The sequence below is a fragment of the Ranitomeya imitator genome, chromosome 10, assembly GCF_032444005.1.
Source record: "Ranitomeya imitator isolate aRanImi1 chromosome 10, aRanImi1.pri, whole genome shotgun sequence".
NCBI lineage: Eukaryota > Metazoa > Chordata > Amphibia > Anura > Dendrobatidae > Ranitomeya > Ranitomeya imitator.
Window position 1 is genome coordinate 91,200,837 of NC_091291.1, and position 16,756 is coordinate 91,217,592.

Consider the following 16,756-nt stretch of genomic DNA (forward strand, 5'->3'; position numbering starts at 1 on the left):
CGTCAGCGCATGCTCTCTCCTCCATCATTGCATTGAACTATACTGGCGTCATAGACGCCGGTATAGTTGAATGCGGCGGCGGCACTGGCGGGAGTAGGGGGGAAAGAGTGCAGCGGCCCACTACTGGCACCAGCCCTTCTGGCATTTGCCAGAAGTACCCGATGGCCAGTCCGGCCCTGGTCACCGCCCACACACTTCCCTCCTCCTGAACTGCAGCGTTTCTCGGACCCACATCCGTAGCAAAACTGCAGATATGTTTTACATCTCAATGAAAGTCTAAGGCCGGAGTCACAGTACAGCGAGATACGGCCGAGTCTCGCAGGTTAAAACCAAGCTCTGGCACCGACACTCCGGAGCGGAGCGTGCAGCTCCATGTATTGCTGTGCGGCCGCACGCTCCGCTCCAGAGTGCTGGTGCCAGAGCTTGTATTTAACCTGCGAGACTCGGCCGTATCTCGCTGTGTGTGATCCCGGCCTAAGGGTGCAGAAACGCTGCAGTTCAGCACAAAAGAAGTGACATGCTGCGGAGAAAAAAAAGCTGCGTTTCGGTGCGGCCTTTTCCGCAGCATGTGCACAACAAGTCTGCGGCTCCCATAGACTTACATTGGTTGTGCACAACACTGTGGATTTAATGCAATTCCGTGCGGCAAAAAATGCTGCGGATCTGCAATCAAATCCGCAACGTGTGCACACAGTCTTAGCATTTAGTGAACCTAGCAAAAAGGCAAGCAAAAAACAAGTGTGGGATTGCACTTTTTTTGCAATTTCATCGCACTTTGAATTTTTTTCACATTTTCTACTACACGATATGGTAAAACCAATGGTGTCATTCAAAAGTAGAACTTGTCCCGCAAAAGATAAGCCCTCACATGGCCATACTGACGGAAACATTATGGCTCTGGAAAGAAGGGGAGCGATAAACGAAAAAAGCTCCAGGGGTGAAGGGGTTTAGAAACATGGATATGGACATATCTACGGAAATAGATATATAGATATATAGATATATCTGTATCTATCTATCTATCTATCTATCTATCTATCTATCTATCCCATATCTATCTAATTCTATCTATCTGTCTGTCTGTCTGTGTCTATCTATTATCTACCTATCTAATATCTATCTATATATCTATCTAATATCCATCTATCTAATATCTATCTATCTAATATCTATCTAATATCTATCTATCTAATATCTATCTATCTAATATCTATCTAATATCTATCTATCTAATATCTAATATCTATCTAATATCTATCTATCTAATATCTATCTAATATCTATCTAATATCTATCTAATATCTATCTATCTATCTATCTATCTATCTAATATCTATCTAATATCTATCTATCTAATATCTAATATCTATCTAATATCTATCTATCTAATATCTATCTAATATCTATCTAATATCTATCTATCTATCTATCTAATATCTATCTAATATCTATCTATCTAATATCTATCTAATATCTATCTATCTATCTATCTAATATCTATCTAATATCTATCTATCTATCTATCATCTATCTATCTAATATCTATCTAATATCTATCTAATATCTATCTATCTATCTAATATCTAATATCTATCTAATATCTATCTAATATCTATCTATCTAATATCTATCTAATATCTATCTAATATCTAATATCTAATATCTAATATCTATCTATCTATCATCTATCTATCTAATATCTATCTAATATCTATCTAATATCTATCTAATATCTATCTAATATCTATCTATCTATCTATCTAATATCTAATATCTATCTAATATCTATCTAATATCTATCTATCTATCTAATATCTAATATCTATCTAATATCTATCTAATATCTATCTATCTAATATCTATCTAATATCTATCTAATATCTATCTATCTATCTATCTATCTATCTATCTAATATCTAATATCTATCTAATATCTATCTAATATCTATCTATCTAATATCTATCTAATATCTATCTAATATCTATCTATCTATCTATCTATCTATCTATCTATCTATCTATCTAATATCTAATATCTATCTAATATCTATCTAATATCTATCTATCTAATATCTATCTAATATCTATCTAATATCTATCTATCTATCTATCTATCTATCTAATATCTAATATCTATCTAATATCTATCTAATATCTATCTAATATCTATCTATCTATCTATCTATCTAATATCTATCTAATATCTATCTATCTAATATCTATCTAATATCTATCTATCTATCTAATATCTATCTAATATCTATCTATCTATCATCTATCTATCTAATATCTATCTAATATCTATCTAATATCTAATATCTATCTAATATCTATCTATCTATCTATCTATCTATCATCTATCTATCTATCTATCTATCTATCTATCTATCTATCTATCTATCTATCTGAGTGTGGGTTGGACAGAAATGACATCACAAATCTTTTTGAAGAGAGAGGAGGGAGAGGAGGGAGGGGTTTGGGTGTGTTTTGGAGTGGGTGTGCTAGGTTCGGGCTTAGTGGCAGTGCAAAGCATCATGGAACTTGTAGTATTAGGGCACAATAAGGAAGTTGGCGATTAACCCCATGAGAGCTGGATCCAGCACTGAAGATGTGCTGCTACAGCATGATAACAGGTAATATTGCTAAAATAAACACAGTAGATGTTTTCAGTGGCACATAATAGCAAGATTTATGAAAAAAAAACAAAAAACTTTATAGTAGTGGACAACTTCTTTAAATATGCAAATTGCCTCTTCAAGAAGGTAGAGGACATCAGTGGCGTATCCAGGGGGGGGCAGGCGGGGCATGTGCCCCGGGCGCAGCTGACAGGGGGCGCCAGCGGGGCCGCCAGATGATGTGAATGATGTTGTGAGACAAGGAAGGAGCCCCTTCCTTCTCAGTAGCGCCTGGCCGGCTGCGCCCTTGACAACCGCTGAGAGGCGCTAACCGCTGCTGGCACTTCCGCATCAGTGAAGCGCCAGCAGCGGCTGACATCACAGCGTGACTGAGCTGAGCGTGACACAGGCTGAGGCTGCAGCAGCCTCATTGGGCGGTGTCGGTGACGTCGTCGGTGCCGGTGGTAAGACAGTGCTCCAGACCGTGGCCGTGGGGACCGGGTGGAGCTGAAAGTTTGAAGACACCGACGAGTCACCGAAGAGCCTGCCTGCATCTTCATGCATCATGCATGATGGGGGGGGGGGGGGGTTGGGGTAGGGAGCAGCGGCCAGGGCAGGGGCAAGTTGCAACAACAACGCAAACTGGCTGGGTATGTGACGAGACTCAGACTCACTGTTGTGAGAATGTGAGTCTGACGACTGTGATGGGGGCACAGCACTGATCTGGACAGTATGGGGGCACATATCTGGACATTATGGGGGCACAAATCTGGACAGTATGGGCCATAATGTCCAGATTTGAGCCCCCATATGTCCAGATTTGTGCCCCCATACTGTTCAGAGCTGTGCCCCCATCTCTGCTGGTTCTCATAATGCTGGACGACGAGGGTAAGCTTTTGTGTGGGGTCAGGAGTGGTTTGTGTGGATGTAGCAGAGCTGTGTGTGTATGAGGTGTACAGAGCGGAAGCCGTGTGTGCAAGGTGTATGGAGCAGAGCTGGGTGTGTACGGAGTGGAGCCGTGTGTGTACGAGGTGTACAGAGCGGAGCCGTGTGTGTACGAGGTGTACAGAGCGGAGCTGTGTGTGTACGAGGTGTACAGAGCGGAGCCGTGTGTGTATGAGGTGTACAGAGCGGAGCCGTGTGTGTACGAGGTGTACAGAGGGGAGCCGTGTGTGTACGAGGTGTACAGAGGGGAGTCGTGTGTGTACGAGGTGTACGGAGCGGAGCCGTATGTGTACGAGGTGTACGGAGCGGAGCCGTGTGTGTACGAGGTGTACAGAGCGGAGCCGTGTGTGTACGAGGTGTACAGAGCGGAGCCGTGTGTGTACGAGGTGTACAGAGCGGAGCCGTGTGTGTACGAGGTGTACAGAGCGGAGCCGTGTGTGTACGAGGTGTACAGAGCGGAGCCGTGTGTGTACGAGGTGGTGAAGAGAGCAATGATGGGGTGGGGTAGAGGAAAATAATTGGCATATATGAGGAAACAGTACAGGAGAATGGGGGGCATATCTGAGGAAACAGTATGGGGGATGGGTGCAGACTGTATGAGGAGCAAACGGGGGAATGTATGTGGACACAGTATGAGTAGTGATGTGAAAAATGTATGTGGACAGAGTACGGGGAGTGAGGGTGATGGGATGTGTGCAGACACAGTATGGGGAGTCAGGTGAGCAGGCAGTATAGAAAGTGGGGGTGTAAATATATGAGGAGACAGTATGGTGAACAGGAGGGATGTGAGAGGAGACACTATGAGGAGGGAGGGGAATAGTGTGAAGAGACAGTATGGGGGAGAAAAGTGAGTGGGCACAGAATAGAAACTGAGTAGTGGGGGTGTAGCATGGAGGGACAGTGTAAGGCCACAGCCAGGAGAGGACAGTATACCAAGGAGGGGGAGTGTGATGAGAGAGTACAGTATAAATACTGAGCCCTATAGGGGGACACAGTGTGAGAGGACAGTGTGAAGAGGGGGCCGGTATGGAAAGGAGAGGTCAGTGTGAAGAGCATGTACCATAAGAGGGACAGTGTGGGGGTCATATTTTGTGCAGACAATATAGTGAGGGGCAATTTTTTATTCAGGAGCATTATAATGACACTTGTATCTTTAAGGGCATCATGTGGAGATTTTCTGCAAAAGAGCGGAGAAGATGGAGGTCTGCAGAGACGGCTGTGGATGACAAAACTCATCATGGGGCCTGGACAAGATGAAGAAAAGAAGAACGATGCCAGAGGCGACGTCATCTATAAGGTACCTGGATGTAAATGTTATTTGTGATACTGACTAATTCTCATGTTTTTATTTATGTTAGGAGCTTTAAAGGGGTTGTCCAGGTTTGTAATGAGTCTGCAGTCATTCTATGTGACTGCAGACTTCTGAGTTCTCACAGTGCGCCCTGCACGCTGTCAGGATTCTCTCGTGCTGGTAATTTACATACATACAGTCACGTGCTGACTAGATATGTGTGGCCTCACTCAATGAAAATGAACTGAGCGAGGCCGGGCACGTCTAGTCGGAATGTGGTCAGAAGTATACAAATCACATGCTTGTGCTGACATGACTGTCCACTGGCAAGGGAGAATCCTAAAAGTGTGCAGTGCATTAGTTGTGTGAATTCAGAAGGCTGCGGTCAGGATTCAGCTCTGCAGGTTCCAGTAGTCGTCACATGGACACTTCACTCACATGCGACTTTCATACTTATGGTCCTGTGACATCGAGCTTCTCTTCCCGCTTCTCTCAGTTTTTCACTGAACATTGAGAGCATTAGGGAGAGGAGCTCGTGGGCACATGACTGAGTGTGCAAATCGCATATGTCCTGGGGGGGGGGGGGGCGCCAAAATGAATTCTTGCCCCGGGTGCCAGAAACCCTAGATACACCTCTGGAGGACATGGACAATAGTGCCATCTATTGTTACAGGAGAAATGTTCCTCCTTAGACCCCAGTTAGAGGCCTCTCACAGCCAAACCAGATCTCATGCTTTGCACTGAGGAGAGACAACACCCTGAAATGTGTCTGTAAATCGAGATTCTGGTTTGGCTTCTTATCCTAAGCCATGAGATAAGGCTTGTCAAAGGGTCGATACTGACTTTTAGCATTGCTATTTCTGATAGGTGGTGCTACAGTTCAAGTCCTCATCCTCTCTGAAGTGGCAATTTGCATATAAGTCTCCTATTCTAATTTATGAAAATTTACGCCACGTTAGTGATGTAATTTTCGCCAGAAATGTACTCCCACCCCCTTTTGGAGTACATTGTGGGCAGAAGTCCACAATGCTTGTGTGCCCCTTACTAATTTAGGTGCATCCTATTCCAGCGGCCCTGTTCATTAAAGGCACTCTATCACCAGGTTTTTGCCATGTAATCCGAGAGCAGTGTGATGTAAAGCAGAGACCCTGATTCCAGAGATATATCACTTACTGGGCTGCTTGCTGAAGTTTTGATAAAATCAGTTTTATCAGCAGCAGATTATCACAAGAGGACTATTAAACCTGTTGCCATGAAGTTCTCCCTATGCATGAGCTCTTCATAGCTCCACCCGCACCACTGATTGGCAACTTTCTGCCTATGCACAGTACACAGAAAGCAGCCAATCAGTGATGTGGGCGGGATTTGTGATAAAATAAAAAACAGTGTGTACTCACCCCCTGCAGCGGCACCGTTCCAGCGACGTTGGCGCCATTGTTCCTAGTGGTGATGTGACTTCTGTCTTGCGCTGGCTGCAGCCAACTTACGCAGAAAGAAAACTGCCACCTCTCTGGACTGTATCTGTCAGGCTGTGCTTGGTGTTGCCCAAAAATTTGATCATTGAGTTGTATAACAATCCTGCACACTAACAGTTTCCCAACAATTCTGCACCCATAGATATTCTCCTAAGAAAGATAAAATCTCACTTTTTATTATTTTAAATTATCAGGATTCGACCCCCTTAAGGGGGCTTGCAAAAACAGTAAAAAGTAAAAAAAAAAAAAGAAAAAAGTTTTTAAAAAATCTGAATTTTTTTTTTAACAAGCTAAAATTTCAAATCACCCACCTTTCCCCCAACTGAAAATAAAGACATATAAAAAAAATGCACATATTTGATATTGTTGCGTTCAGAAAAGTCCGATCTATCAAAATATAAAAGCAATTAACCCAATCGGTAAAAATCATAAACAGAAAAAAAATTCAAGAACGCCAAAATTATAATTTTTTGGTTAACGCAATTCCACAAAAAAAGGCTATAACAAGCAATCAAAAAATCACATCTATTCCAAAATGGTACTAAAAAAAATGTTGTCTCTACTCGCAAAAAATAAGCCGTCACAAAGCTCCATTGGCTAAAAAAATAATAATGTTACGGGTCTTGGAAAATGGCAACACAACCCAAAAAAATGATTTTTTGCAAACTTTAAAAAAAATTTTCACCACTCATTTCATAAAAAGAAACTGGACATGTTTGGTATCGCCGTAATCGTAATGATGAGGGGAATCATTATGCAGGGCAACTCTTACCACAAAGTGTTCACCGTAAAAACAATTCCCAAAAAACTATGTCAAAATTGTGTTGTTTTTTTCACAATTTCACCGTACTTGGAATTTTTTTCTTGGTTTCCAGTACACTATGTGGTAAAATCAATGGTGACATTCAAACGTACAACTCATCCCGCAAAAAACAAGCCTTCATATGTCAATGTGGACAGAAAAATAAGAGTTATGGCTCTGCGAAGAAGAGAGAGAAAAAAACTGAAACGCAAAAATTGGAAACTGGCAGCTGCGTGAAGGGGTTAAAATGTGTCACAAAAATGAAAACTTCTTCAGGGACTGGAGTGAAGAGTGACAAAAAAATGCGACATTTGGTAAAAGTCGCCTTTCATGAATCTGTCTGACACATGCGGAAAACCAAAGGTTTTGAGGAGATAATAAAAAGGGACTTAAAAAAAGAAAGACAACTTACAAAGTGGCGCAAAACGTATAGAGAATTATATTAGCTCCTGCTAATGCTTAAAAGGAGCAAATCAGTCCAGAAAACGGGAGAATCAGCAATGATGAAGTGGGGCCTTTATAGAAGAAAATCTCATGGATTTTGCTGGTACAGTAAAATGCTGCATTTTTCGAGGTGTGAACATGCCCGCATTGTGCGGAGACATGTACTGTGTTGTTATATTTAGGATGGCAGTTTGCAGAGAACACAACCTCACTGATTCTATACAAAGCCTGGATGGGAAATAGATGATTACTTTCCATATATATCTCCATCTATCTATATATTTAGCTGAGCTTGAAGGATGACAGGAGGGTGCGCACCATGAAATAGACTGCTCCTATACAAAGCAAATACAGACGACAGTCCGCTGCTTACTAATGACACCAGGCTTACCTCTGCTTATCTTTTATAGAAAAAGGTCTGGAGACATTTTGGAATTTAAGGGAACCATGACAGGGAGACGTACTCCCGCTGGTTCCACCAACTTTTCCTTTAGAAACAAAATTCTGAGCTCTCAAACCACTTGGATTCATTTATCTTATAATGGCTTTGACTGTAGTGGTAATAACTTACAACGGCAGGAGCTACGGACTGTTTTTTTAATAACTCGTGTAAAAAACAGAAATTTGGAAAAAGTGTCATTTTCCTCATCTTTGTAGTGCAGCACAACAGATAGGCAGGGACCACTTAAAAGTTGAAAGCAAATGTCTTTAATGTCCAAAGAAACTCACAAATGGAAAGCAAAGGGTATCCTCCGGATTGCAGCCGGGGCGTCAAGACAGTCCGTATCCGAGACCTGTTGCCGTGGGCAACTGCACTGCTGTGTCACGCTGAGGGGTGCCAGGCACTTTGGCTTCCCTTGGCTCCATGTTACTTCACATCAGCCGGATGTTGCAGAGCCTCCTGCTCAGCAGTTTGCAAGCCAACACTGACACACCCAACCCTTTGCTGCAGGCTTTTTAAGTGGAATCTGTGGCCATAAGCCACTTGTAAGACCTGGCGGGAGGAAGCGAACCGCACCACTACCATCCTGTAGTTCGCTCCAAAAGTAAAAGCCCTTAACGGGTTTTCCTAAACATTGCCTTGGCCAAATAACTTGGCCAGGTCGACACTTACTGTTATTTTGGAAAGCAACCACAGCTCTGCCTGTGACTACAATGCACGCCAGCGGCCTCAGTAGGCTTCTATGCGCATCTTGGGGGATACATATTGACCCTCACATATGATCCCCCTCCCCATCCCAGGAGATTATTGGAAATTCTCAGAAAACTCCAGTACATACCAAAAATTTCAATCTAGTGCAGACTTGGGCAAAATGAAGCCCGCCTCCGGTCCTTTGGCTTCTCCTGTCTGGCCGCAGACCGGGTCTGCCAAAGAGCGGTAAACAGTGGCGTACTGCACACGCGATGTCACTAAATCGTGCCTGCTACAAATGCCTCAGTTCTCACACTTTACAGAGAAGAGCAGAGGGGAAAGCAGTGAGGTGAGTTTTATTTTGTCAGTCAGTACTTCTAGGAACTGTGGGGCCATCTTGGCTGCGGAAGCATCATATTGTATGGAGGAGCTATGGAGACATAATAAAGTGTGTGGGGGGGGATGGAGAGTGTGGAGCCATCATACTGTCAGTCAGTACTTGTTGGGGGAAACTGGGGGTGATTATACTATGTGTGAAGGCATCATAGTAACATAGTAACATAGTTATTAAGGTTGAAGGAAGACTTTAAGTCCATCTAGTTCAACCCATAACCTAACCTAACATGCCCTAACATGTTGATCCAGAGGAAGGCAAAAAAAAACATGTGGTAAAGAGTAAGCTCCACCTTGGGGAAAAAATTCCTTCCCGACTCCACATACGGCAATCAGATCCCTGGATCAACGCCCTATCAAGGAATCTAGTGTATATACCCTGTAACATTATACTTTTCAAGAAAGGTATCCAATCCCCTCTTAAATTTAAGTAATGAATCACTCATTACAACATCATACGGCAGAGAGTTCCATAGTCTCACTGCTCTTACAGTAAAGAACCCGCGTCTGTTATTATGCCTAAACCTTCTTTCCTCCAGTCGTAGAGGATGCCCCCTTGTCCCTGTTTCAGGTCTATAATTAAAAAGATCATCAGAAAGGTCTTTGTACTGTCCCCTCATATATTTATACATTAAAATAAGATCACCCCTTAGCCTTCCTTTTTCCAAACTAAATAGCCCCAAGTGTAATAACCTATCTTGGTATTGCAGACCCCCCAGTCCTCTAATAACCTTGGTCGCTCTTCTCTGCACCCACTCTAGTTCAGCTATGTCTTTCTTATACACCGGAGGCCAGAACTGTGCACAGTATTCTAAGTGTGGTCAAACTAGTGGCTTGTATAGAGGTAAAATTATGTTCTCCTCATGAGCATCTATGCCTCTTTTAATGCATCCCATTATTTTATTAGCCTTTGTAGCAGCTGCCTGACACTGGCCACTGAATATGAGTTTGTCATCCACCCATACACCCAGGTCTTTTTCATTGATGGTTTTGCCCAGAGTTTTAGAATTAAGCACATAGTTATACATCTTATTACTTCTACCCAAGTGCATGACCTTACATTTATCCCCATTAAAGCTCATTTGCCATTTATCAGTCCAAGCTTCTAGTTTACATAAATCATCCTGTAATATAAAATTGTCCTCCTCTGTATTGATTACCCTGCAGAGTTTAGTGTCATCTGCAAATATTGAAATTCTACTCTGAATGCCTCCTACAAGGTCATTAATAAAAATGTTAAAAAGAAGAGGGCCCAATACTGACCCCTGTGGTACCCCACTGCTAACCGCGACCCAGTCCGAGTGTGCTCCATTAATAACCACCCTTTGTTTCCTATCCCTGAGCCAGCTCTTAACCCACTTACACATATTTTCCCCTATCCCCATTATTCTCATTTTATGTATCAACCTTTTGTGTGGCACCGTATCAAAAGCTTTTGAAAAGTCCATATACACTACATCCACTGGGTTCCCTTGGTCCAGTCCGGAACTTACCTCTTCATAGAAGTTGATCAGATTAGTCTGACATGAACGGTCCCTAGTAAACCCGTGCTGATACTGGGTCATGAGGTTATTCCTCTTCAGATACTCCAGCATAGCATCCGTTAGAATGCCCTCCAGGATTTTACCCACAGTAGAGGTTAAGCTTACTGGCCTATAATTTCCGAGTTCAGTTTTTGTCCGCTTTTTGAATATTGGCACCACATTTGCTATACGCCAGTCCTGTGGCACAGACCCTGTTATTATGGAGTCTTTAAATATTAAAAATAATGGTCTATCAATGACTGTACTTATTTCCTGCAGTACTCGGGGGTGTATCCCATCCGGGCCCGGAGATTCGTCAATTTTAGTGATTTTTAGACGCCGCCATACTTCCTGCTGGGTTAAGCAGGTGAAATTTCTATCACTAGTCATTTTGTCTGCCATGGGATTTTCTTGTGTAAATACTGATGAAAAAAGTCATTTAGCATATTGGCTTTTTCCTCATCCTCATCCACCATTTCACCCAGACTATTTTTAAGGGGGCCAACACTATTATTTTTTAGTTTCTTACAATTTATGTAGTTAAAGAATATTTTGGGATTATTTTTACTCTCTCTGGCAATGAGTCTCTCTGTCTCAATCTTTGCTGCCTTGATTTGCTTTTTACAGAATTTATTTAATTTTCTGTATTTATTTAATGCCTCATCACTACCTACTTCCTTTAATTCTCTAAATGCTTTCTTTTTGTCACTTATTGCGCCCCTTACAGCTCTATTTAGCCATATTGGTTTCCTCCTATTTCTGGTATGTTTATTCCCATACGGTATACAGGTCCTTCTCAAATAATTAGCATATAGTGTTAAATTTCATTATTTACCATAATGTAATGATTACAATTAAACTTTCATATATTATAGATTCATTATCCACCAACTGAAATTTGTCAGGTCTTTTATTGTTTTAATACTGATGATTTTGGCATACAACTCCTGATAACCCAAAAAACCTGTCTCAATAAATTAGCATATTTCACCCATCCAATCAAATAAAAGTGTTTTTTAATAACAAACAAAAAAAACATCAAATAATAATGTTCAGTTATGCATTCAATACTTGGTCGGGAATCCTTTGGCAGAAATGACTGCTTCAATGCGTCGTGGCATGGAGGCAATCAGCCTGTGACACTGCTGAGATGTTATGGAGGCCCAGGATGCTTCAATAGCGGCCTTAAGCTCATCCAGAGTGTTGGGTCTTGCGTCTCTCAACTTTCTCTTCACAATATCCCACAGATTCTCTATGGGGTTCAGGTCAGGAGAGTTGGCAGGCCAATTGAGCACAGTAATACCATGGTCAGTAAACCATTTACCAGTGGTTTTGGCACTGTGAGCAGGTGCCAGGTCGTGCTGAAAAATGAAATCTTCATCTCCATAAAGCATTTCAGCCGATGGAAGCATGAAGTGCTCCAAAATCTCCTGATAGCTAGCTGCATTGACCCTGCCCTTGATGAAACACAGTGGACCAACACCAGCAGCTGACATGGCACCCCACACCATCACTGACTGTGGGTACTTGACACTGGACTTCAGGCATTTTGGCATTTCCTTCTCCCCAGTCTTCCTCCAGACTCTGGCACCTTGATTTCCGAATGACATGCAAAATTTGCTTTCATCAGAAAAAAGTACTTGGGACCACTTAGCAACAGTCCAGTGCTGCTTCTCTGTAGCCCATTTCGGCACCTGTAGCCCATTTCCTGCACACGCCTGTGCACGGTGGCTCTGGATGTTTCCACACCAGACTCAGTCCACTGCTTCCTCAGGTTCCCCAAGGTCTGGAATCGGTCCTTCTCCACAATCTTCCTCAGGGTCCGGTCTCCTCTTCTCGTTGTACAGCGTTTTCTGCCACATTGTTTCCTTCCAACAGACTTACCATTGAGGTGCCTTGATACAGCACTCTGGGAACAGCCTATTTGTTGAGAAATTTCTTTCTGGGTCTTACCCTCTTGCTTGAGGGTGTCAATGATGGCCTTCTTGACATCTGTCAGGTCGCTAGTCTTACCCATGATGGGGTTTTGAGTAATGAACCAGGCAGGGAGTTTATAAAAGCCTCAGGTATCTTTTGCATGTGTTTAGAGTTAATTAGTTGATTCAGAAGATTAGGGTAATAGGTCGTTTAGGGTACCGTCACACAGTGCAATTTAGATCGCTACGACGGCACGATTTGTGACGTTCGAGCGATATAGGTACGATATCGCAGCGTGTGACACGCTCCTGCGATCAGGGACCCCGCTGTGAATCGTACGTCGTAGCACATCGTTTGAAACTTTCTTTCGTCGTCTAGTGTCCCGCTGTGGCGGCATGATCGCATGGTGTGACAAAGGTGTGCACGATATTGTATACGATGTAAAGGGCGGAGGAGGGCGGAGGAGCTGGCTACGTAGGAGCGCTGAATTCTCCACCTCCCGTGTGCTGATTGGGCGGTACAATACTGTGCGCTCATTCGACAAAGGACTATTGTTCCCAGCGGATAAAACCGGAGCTCTCGAGCGCGCTATTCATTTCTCTCTGTAGCACGTGCTGTGAACAGAACTCCTAAATTCGCTGGATTCCCTGGACTTTTAACTACTAGACTTTTACCGCAAAAGGTATGTATAACGCTACAGCGTAGCATATGTTGCGCTTCAACGGGGATAAACGCTGGAGTGTGGTTGATTGTTCCTTTGAGTATGGTAGGCCTGAGAACCTCAGGTACACAGCTGTTGCGTGGCCCAATTAATTAATCCTTTTACAGATCGAGATGGTTGACTGCCCCATTTAATACCAGTAGTAACATATATAGTTATTAGATCAATGGTCAGAACATTGTTTTGTAAGCACGTGTATTTATTGTACGTTTGTTTTCTTTTTAGGAACTATGCTCACTTCCGATGAGAGTTCTGTTGTTGCTGCTGCCCTGGTGTTTGAGGCAGCACGTCTCCAAGAGGAGAGACGTCCTAAACGAAAACGTCGCATGTGGACCCGGAGCTGGCTGCAGAAAAGATCCACATTGTCACACATGGGTCTCATAAGAGAGTTACGTGACAATAACCCTCAAGATTTCCGAAACTACCTTCGGATGTCCGAGGAATCCTTCAAAATAATACTGTCTGCTGTTACGCCACTCATACAAAGGTGTGATACGCCGATGCGTGCAGCCGTGCCCGTGGAGGAAAGGTTGGCGGTGACACTGCGCTTCCTGGCAACAGGAAGGTCTCTTCAGGATTTGCAGTTTTCCGCAGCTGTTTCCAGACCTTTCCTGAGCGTTGTGATTCCGGAGACATGCGAGGCCATTGTGCAGAGCTTAAGGCATTATATGGAGGTACTACAATTTTTTTTTGGCTGCTGTGTTATGTCGATATATTATACTAGCTATTGAACCAGTTCTACGCCCTGATGGCGAGCATTTCTATAGGTATATGTTCTACATCCTATCATGTGCTGCTCCCATCCTGCGCCCCCATTCAGACATGTGCTGCTGTGATCCTGCGCCTCCATTCTGACATGTGCTGCTACCATTTTGCGTCTCCATTCTGATATGTGCTGCTCCAACCCTGCGCCACCCTTTTTTATTTGCTGCTCCCAACGTAATTTTATTGATTCTATTATTTAGATATATTGTTTAGCACCCCCTCTGAGTGACCGAAGCCATCTGTAAAAAAAATGGCTGCCTGCATACTCTGTGTTGTTGACTTTGTTATACTAATCCATACTGCGCCTCAATCGCTGTAGGATGTCCACATGAGAGTGTATGTGCATAATATATTTGACCAAATTTGTACATGTTTCCTTCTCATCTTGCAGTTTCCCAAGACGGCGGATGACTGGAAGAGGATTGGTTCCGATTTTGATGAGCTGTGGCAGTTTCCAAACTGCGGTGGTGCATTAGATGGAAAGCATGTGCGCATCACGCAACCAGCCAACTCTGGATCATTTTTTTTCAACTACAAAGGATATTTCAGTGTGATCCTCATGGCCCTTGTCAATGCAAACTATGAGTTTGTCGATGTGGATGTTGGCATGAATGGTCGAGTCTCCGACGGTGGTGTTTTTGAACACACTTCATTTGGGGAAAGCTTGAGGAACAATGAACTGCTGTTGCCAGTAAATGAAGACACAAAAGCAAACCTAAATTTTGTCTTCATCGCTGATGAAGCTTTCCCTCTTCATCCACATTTGCTGAAGCCATTTGCACAGAGAACACTCACACCGGAGCGCAGAATCTTTAATTACCGGTTGTCGAGGGCCCGTCGTGTGGTTGAAAATGCCTTTGGGATAATGGCAAATCGGTTTAGAGTGTTCCACACAGCTATCAACTTGAAGCTGCCGTCTATAGACATTGTGGTTTTGGCATGCTGTGTGCTCCATAATTTCCTGAGACGTCATGATACGAACTCCTATTCTCCTCCTTCGTTTATTGATGCAGTGGACGCACGAACCGGAGATATTGTGCCCGGGGAATGGCGTACACAACCTGAAAATTTTACAGCTCTTCAAGCTCTTGGATCTGGCAGACAGGCAGACGATGCAAGGGACTGTCGCGAAAAATACTGTCAGTACTTTAATGGTTCTGGAGCTGTACCGTGGCAGGATCGCGCCGTATAACATAAAAATTTGTTTTTTTGCTTTGCTGTCATATAAACCTCGCTAAATAACTTTAAATGTGATGCCTATACAATGTTGCTGTTAACCCTTATAGCTTGGTAAACATTAAAGAAAGAATGCGAAGATTTTTGTTTTTTTTTGTAACACTTCTTGGTTTTAAATTATTTTACAACAAAATATAACATAACCCCCCCACCAAAAAAAATATTATCTCCTGCCCAAGAGGTGTCGCAGCGTCACGCCCTGCTGCTCCACTTGACTCTGGAGGAGCGCTGCTGTCTGCTGCAGGAGCGCTGCTGTCCGCTCCAGTCGCAATTGTCTCGCCAGGAGCTCTCTTACGGTGGCCGTTTCTGTGGATAGAAGATGTTGGAGAACCAACGTTGATTCCTCTGAAAATACATCTCGACCTCTGGGGCAGGACCTAATTTTCTGTGTTGTAAATTTCTATTTGGTCTGGCACCACAGGGCGATGTAAATTTTAATATATTTTACAGTTTTGGTTGTCTATGGTGACATCCAGCAGAAAACCACTCGCATTATCTTGATACTTACGGAGAAGGGACGCCGGTTCCTCATTGCCAGAACCAGAGCTGCTAATGTCCCATCCCAGCGATCTGGCCACTGCTGCAGCACCTAAAAGCAAATAATAACAGATCTGGTTAACTATGGAACACGCCGTTGGGAAGCGCTCGCAGTTTTGGTCACTTACGTATGTTAGCTTCTGGGGAGAATGCCGCCGACCCGGGGGAGGAAGAGGAGTGTCGAAAGGGAGGTGTTGAGGGTGGTGTAGGGGTGCGAGGCCGTCTGCTCTCTGGTGGTGGCGTGGTAGGCCGCTGGGTCATTACTGCGTCTGTAATGTATTCAAATATTTCCGCTACCCTCTTATGTCCCGTATGCAGTTGAAAAATTGTAATCTATGATTGTTAACTTACGTGACGTCACGGACTGTGGGCTCCCGCTGGTGCTGGATGCTGTGGTGCTGCTGGCAATGGCAGGTACCTGTTGCTGCCGCTGTCTCTCTACACAGAAAGTTTACAAACGCAATCTTTAAAAACACATGTAGAGTGCTGCAGATCAAAGCTAACAATATACTGAAACATAAAATTTATATCACACTTCACAGGGGTGCGAGGGTGCATGGTCGCAACAGATGGTGGAGGTGTGGTAGGCCGCTGGGTCATTACTGCGTCTGTAATGTCTTCAAATATTTCAGGTACCCTGTTATGTCCCGTGTGATGTTAAAAAAAATGCAATAAATGATTGTGAACTTACGTGATGTCCCGGACTGTGGACTCCCACTGGTGCCTGAAGATGGGGTACTGGTGGCAATGGTGTGTCTGACTTGCCGCCGCTGTCTCTCTACACCTAAAGTAAAGAATCACAATGTTTACACACAAATGTTGAGTGCTGCAGAGCAAAGCTAGTACTAGTACTTGCCTCGCCTTGCCTCCGCACGCAACTCCGCAAACATTTGTGGCGTTTTATAGCGGAGGTCAGCCCATTTTTTACGCAGCTGAAGCTGACTGCGGCAGACACCAAAC

At 43.4% G+C, this 16,756-nt stretch overlaps 1 protein-coding gene across 1 annotated transcript; it reads left to right on the top strand.

The window, feature by feature from the left end:
* Nucleotides 1-12,872: 12,872 nt before the first annotated feature.
* Nucleotides 12,873-15,457, top strand: LOC138651146 (uncharacterized). The gene is made up of 2 exons (XM_069741164.1): nucleotides 12,873-13,932; nucleotides 14,415-15,457. Exons 1-2 carry the CDS (start codon nucleotides 13,489-13,491, stop codon nucleotides 15,213-15,215), a joined length of 1,245 nt encoding a protein of 414 aa, XP_069597265.1. The 5' UTR covers nucleotides 12,873-13,488; the 3' UTR covers nucleotides 15,216-15,457.
* The last annotated feature ends 1,299 nt before the right edge of the window (nucleotides 15,458-16,756 follow it).

What these genes read in the sequence shown, in the direction of transcription:
- LOC138651146 (XM_069741164.1), top strand. Translation starts at nt 13,489, where the DNA reads ATGCTCACTTCCGATGAGAGTTCTGTTGTTGCTGCTGCCCTGGTGTTT. An exon ending in GCTTAAGGCATTATATGGAG is followed by an intron (nt 13,933 to 14,414) that starts GTACTACAATTT and finishes CTCATCTTGCAG; the next exon opens with TTTCCCAAGACGGCGGATGA.